Below are 22,656 nucleotides of genomic sequence, written 5' to 3' on the forward strand. Positions count from 1 at the left end.
TTTTTGCAAGCTACTTTTCCCAGCCGTTTAAAACTGTGAATAAGGTCTAAGATACATACAGCGAGAAACAAGCCATTTAAAACAAAAAAATTTGGGTTACTAATCTGCTTTAAGCCTCTTTGACTTGTAAAGAAACTGTGAGCATCAGAGTGGCCTGCAATACTGAGCCTAAGTGATGCTTGATTTCAGTTCTCACTACTCCAGTATTGCCTTAAAAGCAAAAAAAGCCCGGTGGATGCTCCATAAAATGAGGCTAGGAATTACATTCAATGCCTCTGCCATGGAACAAATTATTGTTCTGAAATAAGGTCAGCCATGTGTTCACTGAGTGGCGAGTCTGCCTTCAGAAAGAAAGGGGAATCACAACCTTTGAGGTCTCAAGAAGCTATATCCCTTCTCCAGATAACTCTTTACTGATGCTTTAGGATTTCCGAAATTTGACTGACAAAACTCAGTGTTCTGTGCCTCCACATTGATGTCATTTGTTTCTAATATTAGCAGCAGAGCAGTTCAGGTTCACCTGAGAAAAAGGAGCCTTTATTTTGAGTCGAACAGGAGCAGATACTAAAAATGAACATGGTGAGCCTTGTTTCTGGTATATCTGACACAGATAAAATAGTTAAACCTGTGCAGTGAAACAATTTTGAATCAAATGGAAAAATAATTCATTCTAATTGGCAATTTGATATGCTTACAGAATTTTTATGTAGCCTCACTTATGGGAACACTAAGGAATTGAGAAATAGAATAATATTATATAAAGTTGGTTTTTTACACCATGTCACATAAGATTATGAGGTATTTGTGAAAATTCTGCATGAGTGAGATGAAGGTTCCAGGGTATGTGTTATAGCCCAGCATGATTAGCAAACTTGGCCATTATTTGATGTTAAAGCCACACAAGCTACTGAACTCACGAGATCAAATGTGTCAAGTATTGGGGTTTCTATTATACAGCAGATTTTAAGTGGCTTAGAGTAACTGGAGAATAGCTACATCTTCACTTAGTACTGCACAAAGATGGATAGAGACAGGAGGATGCAGATGTGCCATTTGGAATAGCAGAAATCGTGTTGGGATTTCATGCTCTGAATTGGAGTTAGCTAGTTCCTCCTACCTTCTCCAGGTGCAAAGTGAGTGGCACCGTCCTGTGTTGGGAGTGTCTTAAGTGGTACACACCTCACAAAGAGACTTACATCTGGACAAAGTTAGGGCAATGAACATATAGACCCAGATATATCTCATGCAGAGAAAATGCCTCTCACTTTAAAAGTGACCACCTGAATTTCATAACTGTTCTCTCTAGAGGATGAGGGTATTTAGAAAAAGCATTAAAAGTATTAAAGAGTTACGGGAAACAAAAATAGCAAGTCTCAAAGTGGGTACCTATCACCGCTATAGCAGTATTAGTCTGTAATTGAATTTTTCTTACATTTAAAATCTTGTAAAACTTTCTTTCCAGAAAGGCCATCCTGGGCGTTTAAATAGCAGTGGCAAGAAAATGGGCCATTAGTACTTGCTAGTTTGCAGTTTGTTTTTGCTGACAGTTCTCAAGTTTGGTCTTCAAAACCCATAACAGAGTGATCATTATCTTAAGTTGCTGCCATAAGGAAAATAGGACAAGTCTCCCCATTTTGGATGCGAAATGTTGCTAAGTACCCAGTGATATAACTTTGCCTTATTTGAGTTTGTTAGAAAAATCTCTGAACTATAGAGACTTAGCCTTAGAACTGTCTTGCTCTGTAGAGTTTTCTGCAAGTCACTTCTCCCTACTGAAAGACATTAAAAATACATGAAAACCCTTATCTAGATCCTTTTCTCCATGATACCCACAAAGTTATGCAAATATAAGCCCGAGGAAGCCACCACCTCACGTGTTCCCAAAGATCTCCATGGTAGGATGTATCTGATGTTACTGGAATTACATGTTTGTTTTTCTGTGTCCCTCACTGGATTCTAGGCTCCTTGAGGGTAGAGGACCATGCCTTGTTCTTTGTATCTCCATGACTTTTTAAAAAAATTCTCCCTACAATATAGCATTTGCTCTAGATTCCAACCCTTTAAAATCAGTAGACTTTTAGACTACCAAGAAAAGTCTTTTGTCTGTACATCTATTGATTTCTGAAAAACTACTAAATGAACAATTTCTTACATAAAGTGTTTTCACTGGAGCAATCCAATTATTTTTCTCCTATTTAGTTGTTCAAAATATTTTCCACATGCCTCTTTATGCAACGGTTTTCTTCCAGCTGGACATGTCCAATTCATATGGGAAAATTTAGCACCATGTCTGTTGGAGGGTAGGAGTCAAAAAGCACCAGAAATCACTATGCCTTGCATTTGTTTACAGTGTAACACTTTAGCACACATTCTCACCCTCTGGCCCTGCAAACAGTGATGCTAGGAAAATGTCATAGACATCAACACTACATCTTCCGAATGAAGAAACTGAACCCCAGAAAGAAAAGGGAGCAGTTTCCACAAGGTCACTCAACTAGCTGTGGCAATGGGTCAAAAGCCCGGGTCTTTCAACTCCTTGCATTTTTTATGCAGTTTTTATTATGTTGTGCAGTTGAATGTGTTGCTTAGGTGGCATTTTACAGAAAACATTAATAAGCAGTGGAAAAACTTGTGATGCCAAAATGGGAGTACTAATTGCTAAGTCTAAATAAACCAAAACTGATGACAAATCAAGGGAGAACTCGGAGTAGTTCAGCTGTGCCACCGATTTGGAAGTTTTATTTGTGTTGTTTCCTTTGGTGTGGGAGCAAGAAGGGAAAGTGTATTTTTATGAGAGCCTCTTATCGGAGAATAAGGGTGCACTTTTCTACAGCGTTACAGTTATTTCAGCTTCACCTGCTCACTTTGGACCCTTACACTAATGCTATGAGGCACCCTGTCTCTGAGAATTTGTTTTCTTCTCTCACAGCTGCTAGTCAGAAGACGGAAAAATGGGTTGAGTCTGGATTTCCACAAAGACTTATAGGCAAATGCATACTAGAGCTCCTAGTTCTATCCTTATTTAGAAAGCAAAAATATATTTCTTTTCCTTAAACTTTTGGGGATAAAGAACTATCTGATGTTCCCATGGTAATTTTACGTAATCTTGAGTTTAATATATATATATATATATACACACACACACACACATATATAGAGAGAGTTAAATATGTATATTATATTAAATATAGGATATAGTTAAAATAACCTAAAAGATAGTTTTGTATTTGTTATTTTAATAATTCACATCCATTAGAAGCAATATTCTGTTTTAGAAGTCAGTTTGTTAGTCAATAAGTCAAAAATATTTATTAAGGCTCACTGTGTGTCAGGCCATTCAACACAAATCAGAACTATCTAGACCAGGATGGTAACGGAGGAAGGAGTGAGAAGTGGTCAGTTGACAAATAATGAATGAATGGTTGGTGAATAAGGTAAAAAAGTTTACCCTCAAGAAACTCCCATTCTAGAAAGAGAGAGAAAGCCAATAAATGGGTAAACAAGTTAATAAAGAAGACAATATGGGACTGAGAAGCTGTGTTCTGTGAGGGACATTTTGTTCTGTGCTGTGCCTGAACAGATTTTGAGCTTCCTGGTGCCTGAGTGGCCATGCAAGGGAGACTTGTCTCAAGACAATATGCCTACATCTGTGGCTCTGTCTCTACCAGGACTCGTCAAGAATCATGCCAAAAGGGAGATACGATATTTACTTAAGCATGTACAGTTTCACCTGAGGAAATGATGACCAAGTGTTGCTTTGTTTTTATTACAGGAATCTTGGAAAATCAGGACTCAGAGTTTCTTGCTTGGGTCTTGGTAAGTACTGAGGGTGTGGTGTGGGGGTGGACTGGAAGGTGGGAGACTGGGGAGGGCACCAGGGAATGATTGTGGTCCAGGCCAGGACCTGGTCTCAGGTGAGGAGGAGGCTTCCTGGCCAGTATTGCCCCACTTCTCCTTTTAGCCTTTCTCTTCCCATCATGACCCTCTCCCAGGGAGCCACCATGTTCATGGTTCCTTACAGGGGCCCATCGAGCATAAGGCAACCTAATGCTAAGGAACACCTCAGAGAAAGGGACTCATGTGTCACTCCCATTTAGCAAGTATGAAGGACTGCATGGCATGCATTTTATAGGTTCAGTTCACCACTCCCTCAATTCACCTGAATTTTTTCTATCTATCCTTGTTTTCCCTTTGCCTAATTTCCTCACTTTTCTATATTATTATGCATTTTATATACTTTTACAATCTGCCTTAAATATGTGGGGGGGGGGGCAAGGTGAGATACACATAATCACACATACATTAATATGCATTAATAAATAAAAATTGTTACTCCTCCCAGTCAATATTTAAAGAGGGTTAAATAGAGATGGCAATTCTAACAGCATAAAGTCGTGGAATCTGACTGTGAAACCTGGGGAGGCTTGAGGCCTCCAGTTATCCCTCAGGCCCAGGAACAGGCAGCCTTGGCATTCTGGCCATTCAACACAAATCAGAGCTATTCTGTGACCTAAGTCTAGACCAGAATGGTAACTGAGGAGGTAGTGAGGTGTGGTCAAATTGTGGCTATATTTTTAAGGTAAAATCCGGAAGATTTTCTGTTGGGTTCTATGTGGAAGATGACAGAAAAGAGAAAAGTCAAAGATGACTCTAAGGATTTTTTGCCTGAGCAGCAGAAAGGATGAAGTACAAGTAAATGAGGTAGCAGAATGAGAGAAAAATTTAGGTAGATTAGGAGATTGATTTGGGATATACTAAGTTTGAGATATCAATTAGGCCTGCAATAAAAATTGTCAAGTATGTAAATAGACATATGACTCGAGTTTAGAAAGGGGAGCTAGATATATTAACTTGGGAGTCATCAGCAAGTAGAGGCTGTTTAAGCCTGGCTCCTGGATGACAGCACTACGGGTGTGCGTATAGACAGAATAGAAAATAGAGGCACATGGTCTAAGACCTAGGAAATCCAACATTAAGAAATTGAGAAACTGAGGAGGAGCCAAAGAAAGCTGAAAATAAAGCAAGCAGAGCAGCAGGAGACCAAGTAGAAGAAAATGGAGTCCTGGAATCCAGATGAGCATTTCAAGGAAGATGGAGTGACTAATCCGTCAGGTGCTACTCATACATCAAACAAGATGAGGACCAAGAATTGGCCATTAAGTTCAGCAACATGGAGGTCATTAATGACTTTTACAAGGTCTGTTTTGGTGGAATGGTAGAGTTTAAAGCATAATTGGAATGGTCTCTGGGAGAATGCAAAGAGACAAGCTGAAGGCTACTCTTTTGGATGATGATTGCTATAAAGAAAAGCAGATAAATGGAGTGGCACTGAGCTGACAAGGGGGATCAGAGAGGTAGATTTTGCACATGGAAGACGACCACATATTTATGCACTTATGGGGAAATCTTTTTGAGAAGAAAATATGATGCAGAAGGAGAGAGAAGAATATCTGGAATGATTTTTTGAGGACACGAGATGCACACAAGAAGAGAGTGCATGAAAGAAGGCAGAGTATCTGGGCTTTGAGGCTAGCAGGGCGATTGATTGGGTAGTGGAGGGGGAGGTATCTTGTCAAAGTTCTCTTCTATTGCTTCTATATTCTCAGTGGGAATCAGAAGCAAAGTCATCAGCTGTTAGTGACGATGAGAAGGAAGTGTTAGAAGTATGGAGAGAAGACATGCAGGAGAGAAGAAGAATGAATTGACCAGGGCTAGGCCACACAGTGACAAGACAGCATTAAGGACCAACTTAAGATCAGTATGATTAAATTTGAAGTGAGACCATGTCTATAGTTATGTGTTTTTCTTCTAGCCATATTCAACTGTGCAAGTTCAGGTGGGTTTTTGTTTTTTTAAATAAGATGATAAAAGGAGGGCAAAGATGCTGAGGGCTTGTGTAGGGCAGTCATTTTAATGGTGGAGTTGGCATTTAAACTGAGTAGAAAGGAAAATGAGGACTAGAGTCAGGAAATGAGCCAGGAGCTAAAATGAGGGAGCTGAGGGACTGTGAAAACTAGATAGGATCAATAAAGTATACATCCCAGAGGGACCAAAGAATTGTTGAAGCAAAAACATTAGAGAGTGGTTGGAAGGATAGAAAGTGGTTGAAAAGGGAAACATTTGAAACTGGGGTTATAGAGGGGTTCAGTTATTGTTAGTGACATAGTCTATGGTGTGTCCATTGGGAGAGAGTTGTGGAGGTTGTATAGAAGGCGAGATCAGTGAAGGAGAGAAGGTTAAGGAACTTGGAGGTGAAGGTACAGGGAAGATCATCTTTGGGGTCACTGAACTCACTGAAAAGTACAGCAAAACTAACATTGGAGAGTGACAGTGAGAAATGAGCTAAAATTTTCAAAGAACGAGAGGGAGTGACCAGGGTGGGTCAGTAACTACAACACGAGAGCCCTGAGGATGTGTGAGATTCAGAGCTGGCATGTGTGAGGGGGTATTTCAAAGACACGGAAAGCCACCAGTGTCTGAGTTTTTCTGATTTTTCCTAATAATCTGACTTGGGAGGTGAAGGCAGTAATTGTTCACCATAAGTCTAAGGTAATTTGACATTTGCTTAATTTATGGCTCTGATATTGTTACTATTTACTCATATTTGAAAGACCCTGGAGATTCATTACCAGGGACACTCTGACCTTAGTTTTTTTAAGAATATCTTTACAGTAAATAACTGTTCAGTATTCATTATTGAAAGGAATTACCTATTAATGTAAAGTAAGAAATACATGTAGTGCAAAAGCATTGGTCAACTATTTACAAGCTTGTATCTATGGTGGAAAATAGTTTAGTCAATAAGTACACAGAAAACTCAACTGAAAGCCCTTAAGACAATAACAGATTCAGGTGCCTGTGCAATCCCAGTCTCCAGAGGCCAGTCTCCAGTTTTTGTTTATTTATTTATTTTTTTAAAACTGTAGACTGTATATGAGCTGCAGGCATTTTAACGAACTTTGAAACAGACTTGATTCAGGAGCAGCAAATTCTGATTTGAGCTTCAAGTTTTTTGAAGAGCCTGAACACTTGTGATAAGACACTGCATGAAAAATAAGAGGAAACAAGGAAGTTCAAACTATGGACTTTGGTTGATAATGTTGTGGCACTGTAGGTTCATCAGAGGTAACAAATGTGCCACTCTGGTGAAGGATGCTGATAATTCAAAACAGGTAACATTCAGGCTTCATTCAAAACAGGTAACAAAGCTTGACAACTTGAATAAGCACTCTTTGAGAACTTTTCTGAACTGCCTCTATAAGCCAGAGGAGACAAGAAATTCATAGAAAGAAATAATGCACCAGCCTTAGGTAATTTGTCAGGCTCTGCAGACCCCAGCTGTCAAATCCAAATGGAGCTGGGTTTACTGCTGTAGGCTTAGGATGTCAGTTCAGTCACTACCCATGTTCAACTGAGGCCTTAGAAATTAAGTAGTAAAACTGCCAGGAAATAAAAAAGCTATAGATGTCTTTTCTTGAAATACTCTAAAAGTCATAGTTAAAGCTAACAATTCTGACTTTCTTCTCTACCAGAGAAGGAGCAGCTGGAAGTTCCTTGCTCTGCTAATTTTCCTTTTGGTGAACTAAGAGCAAATGTGTTAATGGGAGTAGAAAGGTGAAGTAACTTGAGAGTGAACTGATGGTACATCTGAAAGAACACAGCTCTGCCAAGGAGAGAAATGGGAAAACATATTTATATTATGTGGTCAATCCCACCTGTGGGTTGCTGTGGCTGGCCTGCCCTGTAAATATACTGCCCATTATTGTCAATACTTGAAGTCAAAAAACTCATGGGAAAGGAATAAACTCAGAGTGACCAAACTTACCTCGATCTGGTAGGAGGTGGAACTGTCTTACAAGAGAAAAATGGTAGAATTTACATTAATTCACTCATTCATTTATTCATTCTTAAGCAAACATTTATGAAGCCAGGCATTAGTTACAGGAGATATGAGGACAAGAGCATGGAGCCTGCCCTCAAATTTATCATAGTGCAGTGGGAGTTAGGCTTGCAAAAAAACAAACTGATAATGTATCTGACAGATGCCGTAATGGAGAGTACAGGGCAAGTGAAGCGCAAAGAAGGTCTCCTGGGGGATTTGGGATAGCTTGATGTGGGAACAGGGGTTATCACTTGGCTTGACACTTGAAGGGAGAAGTCAAGTGGAGAGGGAGGGCAAAAGGTTTAATACAGGAAGCAATGCAAGCAACGGCGACTCCAGAGGGAGACTCCACCAAGGGGAGGTACTTGGGGAAACAGGTCACATTTATAGAATATTATGAGTACAATGTATTGGGGAACAGCAAGAAATGAGCCTGGAAAGAAAGTTGGTCTGATTATAAGAACCCTTGTTTGCCTTGCTAAGCCATTTAGCTTTGTCCTCGATGTCTCTGGAATTCCTTCAAATCCAAAGGTCCCCAGATCTCAACAAACACTTAGGGGACAAGGAGGAGCAAAGGCTCCATCTCTCTCCCCTCTCTTCCTTCCATCTGCCACAGCTTCCATCAAAGCACCTCCACTTTTTCTTCATATTATTATTTTTTTAAAAAAGTAGACTATGTTTTAACACAGTTTTAAGTTCACAACAAAACTGAGCAGAAAGCACAGGGAGTTCCCATACACCCCTGTCCCTACACATGCATAACCTCCCTCATTATCAGCATCCTTCACCAGAGTGGCACATTTGTTACCTCTGATGAACCTACAGTGCCACAACATTATCAACCAAAGTCCATAGTTTACATTAGGGTTCACTATTGGTGTTGTACACTCTATGGGTTTTGACAAATGTATAATGACTTGTATCCGCCATTACAGTTATCATACAGACTAGTTTCACTGCTCTAAAAAATCCTCTGTCTTGCCAATTCATCCCTCCCTCTCCTCTAACTCCTGGAAATCACTATCTTTTTACTATCTGCATAGTTTTGCCTTTTCCAGAATGTCATATAGTTGAATCATATAGCATGTAGCCCGTTCACATTGGCTTCTTTCACTTAGTAATATGCATTTAAGTTTCTTCTGTGTCTTTTCATAGTTTGATAGTTCATTTCTTTTTAGTGCTTCATATTAAATTTTGGAAAACAAAATTCATCCTATGCCAAAAACAGTTATCAAAACCTTGCTCAATCTTGCAATAAGCCATTGAAAACCTTGAGTCAGGAATAAGACATAATCAAAGGTATTAGAAGTAACATGAAGGCTATAATAGAGGAAACAGGGTTGAGGCTGGAGGCAGGAAAATTAATTAGGAGTTGATGATGAGGCAGTGGTATGAAAGATGTAGAGGAAGGAGGTGATTAGGAGAAAAGAATAAATAGGACTGGTGATCTCTGGATACAGAATAGGAGGTCTTCCTGAGTGGAGGAGGATACCCAGATTCCTGGATTGGGCATGGAGGTGGATGAGCTGAAATCTCAGAGACAGGAGACACAGGAGGGAGCTGTGAGGGCAGACAGCACTGTTGGGGAGTGGTGACCAAGGAGCTTGTGACCTCCCAGCTTCAGACATCTAGAGAACAAGGGGAACTCTGTGGAGATCTCTAGGCTGGAAATGCAGACCCAGGAACTTCTAACAGTGGTGACCCTAGGATTGTCATTGAGATCACCTGGAAACACAGAGGACTGAGGTGTTTGGACAGGTTTAGGACATCTGGCTCATGGCGTCTGCCTGACTGTATGCTCCCTGAGAGCAGGGACTGCCTATTTTTCTACACTCCTATTGCACCTTGAGCAGATCACAGTATCTGGCTAGCAGGAGGTATTCAAAAATATTTTTGAGTGAATGACTAAATAGATGATCAGTTGCTAAGAAATGACAAAAGGTCCACTGAGTAATAGCAAGGATACAGCTGAAGTCAAAAATCATGAATTGCTGAGGCCCAGCCCAGTTCTTTGACTTCCTCCAGTGGCATATCAATGAAGAGACAGAAGTGTGGGGTAGGGAGTGGAGATAGAGAGAGGCCCAGCATCAGGGATTGTCTTAAAAGGTGGTTGGAGACTGGGGAACCTACCATATACACAGGTGACATGGGGTCTAGGCTGGGTTTAGACCCAGAGCTGTTTCATCAGGGCTCTTGCTTCTACAGTTAGAAAGGGGCACCTACCCACACTGACTTGCTCCAAAAAGTCTCCCATTAGGAACAGTAGGCCAGTCTGATTCATTTTATGGGAGGTAACACACCACAATGTCCAGCTCACCTGTGTGTGCTTGAAAGGGGCTGACTTTACCTTGCAACATTCACTCTGGAATGGGCATGCTTCCTAGCAGGCAAGATGCCTGCAATGAAAAAAGGCACATCATGGTTAGTTTGATGTGTCAACTTGACTGAGCCATGGAATGTCCAGATATTTAGTCAAACTTTATTTTGGGTGCACCTATGAGGGTGTTTTGGAATGAGATTAACATTTGAACCTATAAACTGAGAAAAGCCGATTGCCCTCTCTAATGTGGGTAGCCCTTTCCCCATCAGTTGAAGGCCTGAATAAAACAAAAATGCTTACCCTCCTGTGAATAAGAGGGAATTCCTGCCTGACCATTTCAAGCTGGGACATTGATCTTTTCTTGCCTTCAGACTCAAACTGAAACATCAGCCTTCTTGGATCTTGAAGCCTGCCAGCTTTCAGAGTAGAGCTATACCATTAGCTCCTTGGAGTCTCTAACTTGCCAACTGCAGATCTTGGGATTTCTTGGCCGCCATAATCACATGAGCCCATTCCTTATAATACATCTCTCTCTGTCTCTGTCTATATACACACACACACCCTCTTGGTTCTGTTTCTCTGGAGAACCCTGAGGAATGATTTTTGTTGATTTTTTTCAAAACATCATGCAAGTGTATGTGACCAACCAACCAGAGTCAAGTATTTGTAAGGATATAGGTAGGAAGATATGGAAGACCCAAATGAGGAGTAATGTGGTCACTTGCTAATTTTTCATCTGGGCACATATTGAACATAATATAAAATACCATCATCCAAATGGAGCTTTCCTGGGCTGTTCGCAGGTCAAGGGGACAATTTATGCAGCCCTGCCAGATAGGGTTTGAGCTGGATCTAAACAGCAAAGGAGAGAAAGAACACCACCATGCCTTTGGGTCCCTGTTTCACACATCCTCAAGGCTTTAATTCCTAGGGAATGCAAACTGATTCCAAGGAGATGTTCTGTGTCCTTTTAGGCAGCTGCTTCATGCCATCCTTGAAGAAGTAAAGTCATAAAGTAAAATACTCCTTAACACCTTGGAGGACTTATACGAGTCTCTCAAAAGGTGTTTCTTCTCAACTCTGGCTGCACATTGGAATTACCTGTTTAATTTAAAATTCAGATAATCCCGTCTCAACCTAGATCTTTTGAATAAGGAGCTCCATGTGCATGTGTTTTTAAAATGCTGCCCTGACGGTTCTGAGGCAGTATCAGGGTTGGAATACATTGTCTTATCTGGATGGAAGAAGATAGAAAAATGTGTGAACTGATATCTAGTGTGCCCAGTGCCAGCAGCCATGATTCTTCTCTATGTAGTAGTAGCCGCCCCCAGATCTAGGCCTGGGAGCTGGCCTGAGGCGTTTCCAACTGGACTGCAAAGCCTCCAAAGAGGAGAATCTGCCCTGCTTAGGGCTGGCCTCAGGGCAGGTGGGATGAGCTGGTATCCCTGCCATTCGACTCCTGCCATCTGGGTGCCAGTCTTGCCTTATGCCCCTCCCTAATCAAGAGAACTTTCTAGAGCAAAAGCAGTTAATCTTAAGAATAAACTGTGTGGGCTTCTTTTTAATGCATTCATATGTGCAGAATATAGTCCTGGCTCATCTCCCTCTGCCTTAGTGATGCTCTCACTGCACTAAATATTTTGACACTAGGAGAACACGACATTAAATATTTAACATGGATGGTATTATTTTTATGACACCCTTTGTGATTCCCATTCTTGTTGCTTAGGCTGATATAAACTAGCTAGCTCACCTATTATAACAACATAAGAGCAGCAATAATAAATATTTATGAAGTGCCTCCGAGGACACTTGAGAGGTGGTTTTAAAATGCAAGCTTTCCCTGAAAGAGTTTACCAATTTTTCTGCATAACACAAACAGAGTGAACTATCTTAACTCCAAAATACCCATAGAATTTAAATGGTGTATGAATATTAAACATACAAGAGTGCTTTAGGCATGTCACTCTTTCTGGAAAGTCTAACTTGAATAAATGTCATGATGCATACACATAAAAAATGAGCAGACCTTCGTATTTTTCCAAAGTCGTCTAAAAATATTTCTTCCTAGTTTCCTAATTTTATGGATAAAATCCCTCTTAAGAATTGCTGACAAGAGAAAGAAGGGGAAAGAAAGAAAGAAAGAAAGAAGGAAGGAAAGAAAGAAAGAAAGAAAGAAAGAAAGAAAGAAAGAAAGAAAGAAAGAAAGAAAGAAAGAAAGAAAGAAAGAAAGAAAGAAAGAGGAAAGAAAGAAAAAGAAAACAGGAAAGCAAGGAAGAAAGGAAAGAAAGGAAAGAAAGAGGAAGAGAGGAAGAGAGGAAGAAAGGAAGAAAGAAAGGAGGAAAGTAAGAAAGGAAGAAAGGAAGAAAGGAAGAAAGAAAGAAAGAAAGAAAGAAAGAAAGAAAGAAAGAAAGAAAGAAAGAAAGAAAGAAAGAAAGAAAGAAAGAGAAAGAAAAAGAAAAGGAAGAAAGGAAGAAAGGAAGAAAGAAAGAAAGAAAGAAAGAAAAAGAAAAGAAAAGAAAAGAAAAAAGAAAAGAAAGGAAGGAAGGAAGAAAGGAAGAAAGAGAGAGATTGCTGACAAGTGGTTGCCCTCTAAATCAGCAGGGACTGCTGGCCACATGACTTTGCCTCTGCTCCCAGGAGTCTATTAGGAGTGATGATACAGCTTAGGTAGGAGTTTGGCAACCTGATATTTCACATGCTGTCAGAGTTTGAGGCTAAGGGGAGAACTCAGGGAGAGAAAATAGAAGGGTCTGTACACAGAGGGTTTTATTCAACACTCTGGGCATGCAAACAACCCATGTGCACACATGCACGCACACACCTCATCTCTCTCCATGCAGCCGCAAAGGGATAAGTAGCCCTCATTTGCCAACCTGTGATTCAAAAATGAAACAAATGGTTTCAAAACCATTAGTAATGGGGAACAAAAGGTCCTCTCTAGGCCCAGATGTGGGCAATTTGCTGAAATTAATCATTCATAAAGACGATCTCACTAAAGATCATCACTGCTATGAGAGGGAGAATTAGTCCTTGCAGCCACCAGCTCCTTGATGAGAAAACAGGGTCAGGAAGAGGCGATATGTCTTGTTCAAGACCAGTGGTAGAGATGGCAGACTCCCCCATTTTCTGTCCCTCCCCCCTCCACTAGCAGCTTCATCCCTTACGGCCCATCTACTTCCAGTCTCCAAGCACACACAGCCACTGCTGTCACCCACATCTCTTAATGTCCCGAACTTCCGCTTCCTCCTTGAAATGAGAATGGCTGCACCAAATGTGTAGGGCCCCTTGTGTCTCTCTTATTCAGGCAATAGTCAGATGATGTCATGATTAGGTTCAGCATGACTCTGGGTTGGTAGCTGGGTGAAAATGTCTTCACTTTTGAACTAGAAAATGTCAGAACCTGAGTGACTCCTGGCATCCATCTCCAGAGTTAGGGTAGACGATGACTTATGAAAGCTCCATAGACAAAAATGGGGACTGGAATCCATGTCTCTTGGCCCATGATTAGGTGTGCTTTCCCCATGAGAGATTTCAAAGTAAGGATGCAATTGAGTGCAGGCATTTTGGTTTTTGTGGATACCATCAATGAAGTTCCTAATGCTTGCCTTTCCTTCCTTTGCACACTGCCCTAAAGGTTTCATGAGGTCCCCATAGTTCCTGTACTCTAAGCAGCAACCTGACAAAGGCACATCTTGTGTATGTACAAGTCTATTCATATTGTTTGCCTTGTACATTCTACATTTATATAAAGATTATTTTTCTAAACTCTGTGCATCATAAAAACCCAAATGAAAGTTTTGTAATTTCAATCAATAATGCTATTAAGTTTATCTAACAGTGAGGCAAGAAATGGAGAAATCATTTGAGTCCTGTCTGCCAGTGGGGTGGGGCTGTGTCTGTGCCTGCCTCTGGTATGCTCAGGTGAGGAGAGCACAGGGCTGCAGGCAGTCACCTCTGAAAGTGCAGCGTACATGGCTGAATGACCCTCCAGGGGCCAACACACTGAGGATGACTGTGCAGACATTCATAGGAATGCCTTAAGGGCCTCAGCTGGATGAAGAAGGAATAAAGTCTCAGTTCTTTTCAGGCCTATTGAGTATGAATGAATCAGAAACCTTCCACAGTAAGCCAACAGAAAACCCAGCTCAAAGCAAGCCAAAACATCAGCTCTAGCAAAAACACAAATTTCTAGGCCCACATGGAAGAATTTCTAGGCTCACCTGGACTGTGGACCCATATGGGTTTATCTGGGAATCAAACTATGAATTCTGTGAGCTGCAGGTTGGTTCTATTCTTAAGCTGTCCTGAAATTGGCAAGAGGGCTGCAGAGGCTTCAAGCCTCACATCCCATTGGCTCTGGTTGGTTTATGTATCCATCCCTGAGCCAATCATCAAAGACTTCAGTCTCTCAAGACCCACCCTGACACTGGGGAAGGGTACTTTAAATCCACCCAAACTGCGTTCTGGGAGTAGGGAAGTGATTCATTCTCAAAAGAAAATGAAAGAACTCTTACCTAAAGAGGGGAAATAGTGGCTGAGGTAATAGGCAGATGACCACCATGAATAGTTAAGAAGAAAATATATTCCTGGATCTGGGATGACTTCCCCCACTTATTTTAGCTTATCTGAGCCCTTTCTATGTCATCGGTAGCCATAGTTGAAAATTAAAATTCTCCCAGAGTTTTCTATGGCATGAGGTATGCTCAGAGTTTTGTGAGTCAATTCAACTTGCCTAATCGACAAAATTTTCCATTGCGGGGTAAATATACAGCTTTGCCTTTTTAATATACTCTCTCCTTTCTATGTTTTTAATAATCTCAAAGGATTAGTGAGACCTAAGACTCATTTACAGATAAAAGCTTTGTCCTAACACCTGGATGATGAAAATATGCAAAGAAAGACCTGCATGAGAGAGAAGCAGAAAATACCATCAATACTCATTTCATATCTGACAACTAATTACAATTAGAGGAAAAAGAGGCTACCAACACATAATTATAGGAAATGGGTGATGAGGTAATGAGCAGTGGCTGAATTGGAGCTGACAGTCTAACCATGGGGATTTCTTTAGCTGAAAAGAAACAGACAGAACCTGACTTGGTTCTGTGGCTGGAATTAGCTTCATTTTTCTTCATAGTCTCTTACTTTGCCTCCCTTCCCATATCTCCACCTTATGCTCGACAATAGCCTTTCCTCTGGCCCTTTCTGAGCTGTTTCTTTTGGCAGCAATGTCTGTAACTGCTCTCTGAAGAATAGAGGACACAGGACTGGTCTCGAGACATGTTGCTACAGGTGACCTTCTGTCTGACTTCATTACCTACCCCCACCATCCTCAGGGCAAAAGGGAGGAGCACAGCAGCCCCCCTCCTTTTCAGTGCCTTCCAGGGAGGACTGGTTGGCTGTCCTGGCCCTGCTGATGGATTTGCTGCCTCGGATGTTGCCTGCGTCTCAGTTTGTGAACTCTTAGACACTGCAACTACTCGGTCATCCCTGTGAAGCACCGACCAGGCACTTTTTCTGTCATTTTTTCATGTGTTCATGGAGTTTACAAAGATGCAGTAGACGCTGTGCTGGGGAAACAGGGAGAAACGACACACAGGTGCCTGCCCTCACAGAGCCTATCTAGGGGGTGGAGAAGACGTGGTTCTCAGGATAGATCAGATCCTTGGGCTATGTGCCCCTAAAGGACACCCTGCATTTTTTACTTGTGTGTGATGGTGATTAATTTTTTAGCCTGACTTATTTCCTGCTGGATTATCAGTTCAGAACACATGACTAGAACAGAGAAAAAGGTTCTCAATATACACTCAATTATGGAAAGACAAATGAATGAAAGAATGCAGTACCACACAGTCGGTACTCTGAAGGAAATATAAAGTGTCATGGAAACACATAAAAGGGCTGCCTAAGCTAGGGTTAAGGGAGGTCATGGAAGGCTTCCTGGAGGAAGAGTAGTAAAGGATAGATTGGGAAGGAGCCAGGTCAAGGAGAACACAAGGAAAAGAACAGTTAAACAAGAATGTGATAGAAGTAGACAGGCAGAGAGATAGAGGTACAAGATATAGAAATGGCCCAGGTGAAGAAGTAACCACCTCTTTTGGGGGAGTAGGGAAAGTGCTTCTGGAAGCCACCTGATGTTGAAGGATGAATAGCAATCTGTCAGCTTGACAAGGGAAAGAATGCCATAGTCATATCTTGTTAAATTTTCTACTTACTCCTCACTTGGGTTTTGACTTGATTGTTGCTTTCCTGAACATTCAAGTCTGGGCTAGAGGCTTCCTACAAGCTCCCATCACGATCCCTCTTATCAATATGTTGCCCTGTGGTTGTGATTATTTTCGTATTTGCCTGCCTTACCACTGGATTGAGAGTTCTAGGAAAAAGAGACCATTACTATCATTTACCATTTTGATACCACCATCTGGCATGGCTCTGAGGGAACACTGGGGGTTTAATAAATATTTTCTAAGTGAATTAATATATAAATTTCAGGAAGAGGAGAAGCTGGGAAGCCTCAATTAGTATGACCTGGAGAGGGAGCCATATGGGGGAGAAAAATGATGAAAGATAACCTCCGAAAGATTAAGAAAAGCACTGAAACCATGTCACAAAGCTTGGTGTTTATCTATTGTGTGATTGGGAGTCATGAAAACATTTAACTCCAGGAGTCACTTGGCCAGATACATTTCAGTCAGCTCATCCTGGTCACAGTGCAGATGGCAAGGTGGTGAGGGTTGAGAATAAAGGCAGGGAGACAGGCTCAATGACTTGAGTATTCTCACTTTTACAGAAGATTAAATGTAGCAATACATCAATTGCCCATGCGCTGTAAGCCAAGCTCATCATACTGTGAGCCTATACAGACAGCCCATACAGAAGGTCTATCAGGGCAGTAAGGTAAATGAGGCTTGACCAAATTGGCAAAAGCAGGTAGAGAAAATACAAAGGGAAATACCTTTAAAAGCCTAAAATAACATATCCGGAAAAGATCTCTAATATAGGTGTCAACATAGTAAACTACAAAGTTTCTGAGATTGGGTGGGGAAAAAAATGCTAGTTCCTAGATATTTTCTGTAAGGAAAAGGTCAAAGATAAATAGAAAATAAATAAATGGGCAAATAGACAAATCAAAGAAGAAAAGGAAATCAAAGTTGGGATGTAAAATTAATATGATATAAAGTAGAATTCAAGGCAAAGAAAAGACATCGTAATGAGAGGTGATCACTGGTGGAGTGGAGTCCCTGAGAAAGAGGAAGGAGATGGGATCCATAGGATAAGTGGAAAAATAAGCATTGAATAGAAAGGACAGCCTTCCACAGTGGCAGGAAGAAAGGAGGAGAAGATGGTACTGTTCTAATTTATGTTCTCTTTGAAGCAGGCTCTGAAACAAGGATTTGAAGGCAGGTGGTTTGATGATTTTTTGAAATGTGAGTTTGGAAAGGGAAGGTCATAAAGGGCATATAATCAAGTCAGTGCTAGTGTGGGTAACTGAAACTGGAATTCCCCTGGGACTCTGGAGCCAGTGTGGAATGCACACCTACCTGAGAGTGAGGGAGATGGGGTGTTTCCATACCAGAGAGAGTTGTCAAGCACCTGGAAGCCCCAGAGAAAATGGGCAGGGCACCAATTGTGTCTGCTATGGGACAGATAGCAGGGGGTTATAATTTGTCTTCTCTTATTTTCTTTGTGAAGCAGGAGGCACTGTTACCTGCTGAGGTTAAAGGAAGAGGAGGTAGGACCTGAGGTTGAGAAAAGTGGAGCAGGTTTGAAATGCACACTTTGGAGAAAACTGATTAGAAAACAGAGGATTGTTGGGGGTCTATGAGGGACTAGAGACAAGTAATTTACACTGTGTCAGTCTCTATAGTTTGCTATTTTCTCCAGCACAGCTCAGCACCTCGGTTATAGGTGATGAGCAGCCAGTCAGATTTATAAGGATGTGGTTTTTTGTCAGGCAGGTGCAATGAAAGGACAGTGAATCAATGGACTTGAGAATAAAGCAAGAGAACCTTCTAAATGGTGAACCACATCATCTAGCCACCCTGACCCTCCTGGATAAGGAAGGAATTGAAGACAGACATTACATAGAAGAGAAGGGAAAGAGTTTGAAGTCAGAGTATGTAGGGAGAATGTACAAAATCTGCAAGAGTGAGATTCTAGCACGTGGAGATTAATGACCAGCTCTTACATATATAAATATATTTGGAATTAAATAAGGCATACCTTCATCCAAGTTCTGTTGTGTGCATGTTCAGTTCTATTTTTCATGGCAGCTTTGCTATCTTGTAGAATTTCCACCCCATCAACATTTTCTTCTGCTCCATCTAATAGTCAATGTCTTTTTATTTTATTTTAGTTCCAGGGTACATGTGCAGGATGTGCAAGTTTGCTACATAGGTACATGCATGTCCTGGTGGTTTGCTGCACCTATCTACTCATCATCTAAGTATTAAGCCCAGCATGCATTAGCTATTTTTCCTGATGCTCTCCCTACCCCTGCCCACCCCCAACAGGCCCCAGTGTGTGTTGTTACCCTCCCTGTATCCATGTATTCTCATTGTTCAACACCTACTTATGAGTGAGAACATGTGGTGTTTGGTTTTCTGTTCTTGCATTAGTTTGCTGAGGATGATGGCTTCCAGCTCCATCCATGTGCCTGCAAAGGACATCTCATTCCTTTTTATGGCTGCATAGTATTCCATAGTATATATGTACCAGATTTTCTTTATCCAGCCTATCATTGATGGGCATTTGGGTTGACTCTACATCTTTGCTATTGTGAATAGTGCTGCAATGAACATATATGTGCATGCATGTCTATAATGGAATAATTTATATTCCTTTGGGTATATACCCAGTAGTGGGATTGCTGGGTCGAATGGTATTTCTGGATCTAGGTCTTTAAGGAATCACCACACTGTCTTCCTCAATGGTTGAACTAATTTGCATTCCCACCAACAGTGTAAAAGTGTTCTGATTTCTCTGCAGCCTCACCAGCATCTGTTGTTTCTTGACTTTTTAATAATGGCCATTCTAACTGGCATGAAATGATATCTCATTGTGCTTTGATTTGCATTTTTCTAATCATCAGTGATGTTGAGCTTTTTGTCATAAGTTTGTAGGCTGCATAAATGTCTTCTTTTGAAAAATATCTGTTCATGTCCTTTGCCCACTTTTTAATGGGGTTGTTTATTGTTTCTTCTTGTAAATTTGTTTAAGTTGCTTGTAGACTCTGGATATTAGACCTTTGTCAAATGGATAGATTGCAAAAATTTTCTCCCATTCTGTAGGTTGTCTGTTCACTCTTATGATAGTTTCTTTTGCTGTGCAGCTCTCTAGTTTATTTCCGTTTGTCAATTTTTGTTTTTGTTGCAATGGCGTTTGACGTTTTTGTCATGAAATCTTTGCCTGTGCCATGTCGTGAATGGTATTGCCTAGATTTCTTCTAGGGTTTTTATGGTTTTGGGTTTCACATAAATGTCTGTCTTGCATACATTTTTTTTAATTGAAGTTTATTCTTGAAAGTTTGTGATATCCACAGTGTCCTAAATGCATGTAATTTCTATAACCAGTGTAAATTTAAGAAGGATTGGTCTTTTATTCAGGGGGATTAGTGGCTGCTGTGTTTCTCTTCCAATTGACCCACTGGAACCACATGAAAACTGGATTTTCAATTACCTCTGCTAAGAGAAGGGAACTGTGACATAGATTGTATGTATTCAATCTATGTTGAATTAGATGTATAAAAATACATCTAATTGTATTTTTGTTTATCTTTGGAATGCACTTTCTATTTCTATTTGAATCTGGGTGCCACAGGCATAACATGTCCGTGGAAAATCAAGAGTCATCTGCAGTTAATTAAATATGAAGGAGCAATATAATGATCTAGTAGCCCATCTCAGAGTAGCATTCAGTCAAGCTTTTGGATCTCCATAATAAATTAATCATTCTGCATGACACCAGTGGGAGAAATTCCACCCTGACCCCATCAAAGTGATGCATCCCACTTGCACCTTACTGTAGCAGAATTGGTGGCCCTTGTAATCTTGTCCCAGAAAATGAGACTGCTGGTATTATTGTTTTATTTCACATTTTTAAAAAGTTCTGCTAAGCTTCTTTTGCTACAGTCATTTACTGCCACTGGGATTTTTGCAGAAGGTTAATAGTACTAATAAAATGAATGGCAAAACACCAAAGAGAATCTTGAAGAAATAGTCTGTAATTCTTTATTTGGTCAGGGCAAAAGACCCTGCAAGGTATTACAATCTCCATTTTGGGGTCAAGGCCACCTTCAACCTTCCAAATTGTTCTTCATCCTCTAGGACCAATATTTATTGTCTCTCTTCCTGTCACTCCAAGGCTTCTCACTGTATTGGGACCTCATAGAGTTCTTTCCTACAACATCCCAACCCACTACTTAGACAAGTTGTCATCTCTGGCTGCCATTACAGTCACATGTGGAGCTTTTAAAAAATACCTGTGCCTGGACCTTTCCTCAGACCAATCAAACCAGAATCTATTGCTTTGGAGCAATACATCAGCTTCCCAGGTGGTCCTCCTAATTGGGCCACAGTTGAAGATCACTGGCTTGGATAAGGAGCTCCAAATTCTGGCTTCCCGTGCAGCTGAAAGGTGGCCTGGCTCCCCACCTAAGTTACTTGCTCATCCAATGACTGAGTCCACTGGAGGCTTTGAGTACCTGGGAACATTTTGCTTCCCAGGCAGCATGCAGCAAGCATAGCCAGAGAGCAGGGCAGATGGTCACTTTTGGTGACCAATGCAAGAAGCAAGGAGCAGGTGAGGTATTTGTTTTTCAATTTCATCCCCAATTAAAATTCAGAATTTTGAATAATGTTTAATGTTTTAGTCTATTCATCATTCTCCATGTGTCACTTAAGAATAATCCATAATAAATAATACATTTGTCTAAGCTTTGTTAAGATGGGTATGTGATTAGAGCTGATACATTCCAATGTTGACTTTGGCTTTCACTGTGGGTTCTGAAAAAGTCATTTATGTTCTTGTGGAACTTCTGCTACTTCATGTATTATCTCTTTGGAGATAATAAGGAAAGTAGCATTTAGTGAGCATCTGTTGTAGGCTTGTACTAGTACTATTTGTCTAGTACTTTGTCTAGTACTATTCTAGACACTGACATATACTATTGAAATCATTGACAGTTTTGGCTGGCCGGGTGCAGTGGCTCACACCTGTAATCCAAGCACTTTGGGAGGCCGAGGTGGGCGGATCGTGAGGTCAGGAATTCAAGACCAGCCTGACCAATGTGGTGAAACCCCGTCTCTACTAGAGGTGCAAAAATTAGCTGGGCGTGGTGACACCTGCCTGTAGTTCCAGCTACTTTGGAGGCTGAGGCAGGAGAATCGCTTGAACCCGGGAGGCGGAGGTTGCAGTGAGTCAAGGTTGCACCATTGCACTCCAGCCTGGGTGACAGGGCAAGACTCCATCTCAAAAAAAAAAAAAAAAAAGGAAAAGATAGGTCATCAGACTGCTTGGACTCATCCTGGCTCAGTCACTTACTAGCAAATAAACTCAAATCACAGATTGGTTGTGGATTTTAAACAAGAAAATGTCTATAAAGGGTATAGCACTGTGCTTGGAACAATGTAAATTCTAAAAAAAAAAAAGTGTTAATTTGCATCATTGTGGTTTTTTTTTTTTTTTTTTTGGTTCTCACAATACTGTGAGTAGGTATCATTATCCATTTTAGAGATGAACAAGTCTCAAAATGAACTAATTATCCATGGGCATAATCAACCTCAGGCATATTGTCAGGAGGATGAAAAACTTACCTTTCAGAATTGTTGGAAAATAAAATAAATAATTTCAGAACGTGTTACCTAGTCTGGGAGATAGTTAACCTGCAAAGCCAGACTTTATTTTGATGTTGGAGAGACAGTGATGAACAAGACAGACAGAAGCCCTGTCCTTGCTGAGTGGACCCTAAAATCTCCATCTGACTTTGACACTATCACGCAGTGTACACACAGGCCTTTTGATGGCATGGTCTTTACCAGAGATGTATACTCTTTCTGAGTTAACAGAAAGTTCTACTGTCTTATCTTAAGCAGTCCTGAAATTTGGGCCAATCATAAAATAATGAAAAATGGAGCATCACCAGACGAGAACTTTGCTCTCCAGGAGCCCTCTGGGAACATTTCCCTCGTTTCCCACAGCCAGGGACCCTGGTGCCAGCAGGAGGAGAAACGGATGCCATCAGTGCTTTAAGATGGCAAATGCAAGCTTTATTCTACCGTCATAACTCCCTGGATCAATGCTGACCTCCCAGCCACCCTCCAAAATATTCTCCCATTGTGTATTCAGGTGTGGTGGCTGGTGAGTACCCAGACCACTAATTTACATAAAGGCCAGGAATGGATTCATTTAGATTAACTTATTTCCAAGCAATGAATTGATTAAGAAAAAAGCA

General features: G+C 40.9%; 1 protein-coding gene across 4 annotated transcripts in view; it reads left to right on the forward strand.

Annotated features, from left to right (window-relative positions):
• The window catches only part of KCNAB1 (potassium voltage-gated channel subfamily A regulatory beta subunit 1), a 498,217-nt gene that overhangs the window by 378,001 nt on the left and 97,560 nt on the right, over positions 1-22,656 (forward strand). For all 4 annotated transcript variants that reach the window (XM_045386728.3, XM_005546175.5, XM_005546177.5 and 1 more), the window contains one exon: positions 3,773-3,816. In XM_045386728.3, coding sequence (XP_045242663.1) covers positions 3,773-3,816 — 44 coding nt within the window. The remainder of the gene's footprint in view (positions 1-3,772; positions 3,817-22,656) is intronic.

Source organism: Macaca fascicularis, chromosome 2, assembly GCF_037993035.2.
Source record: "Macaca fascicularis isolate 582-1 chromosome 2, T2T-MFA8v1.1".
Taxonomy (NCBI): Eukaryota; Metazoa; Chordata; class Mammalia; order Primates; family Cercopithecidae; genus Macaca; species Macaca fascicularis.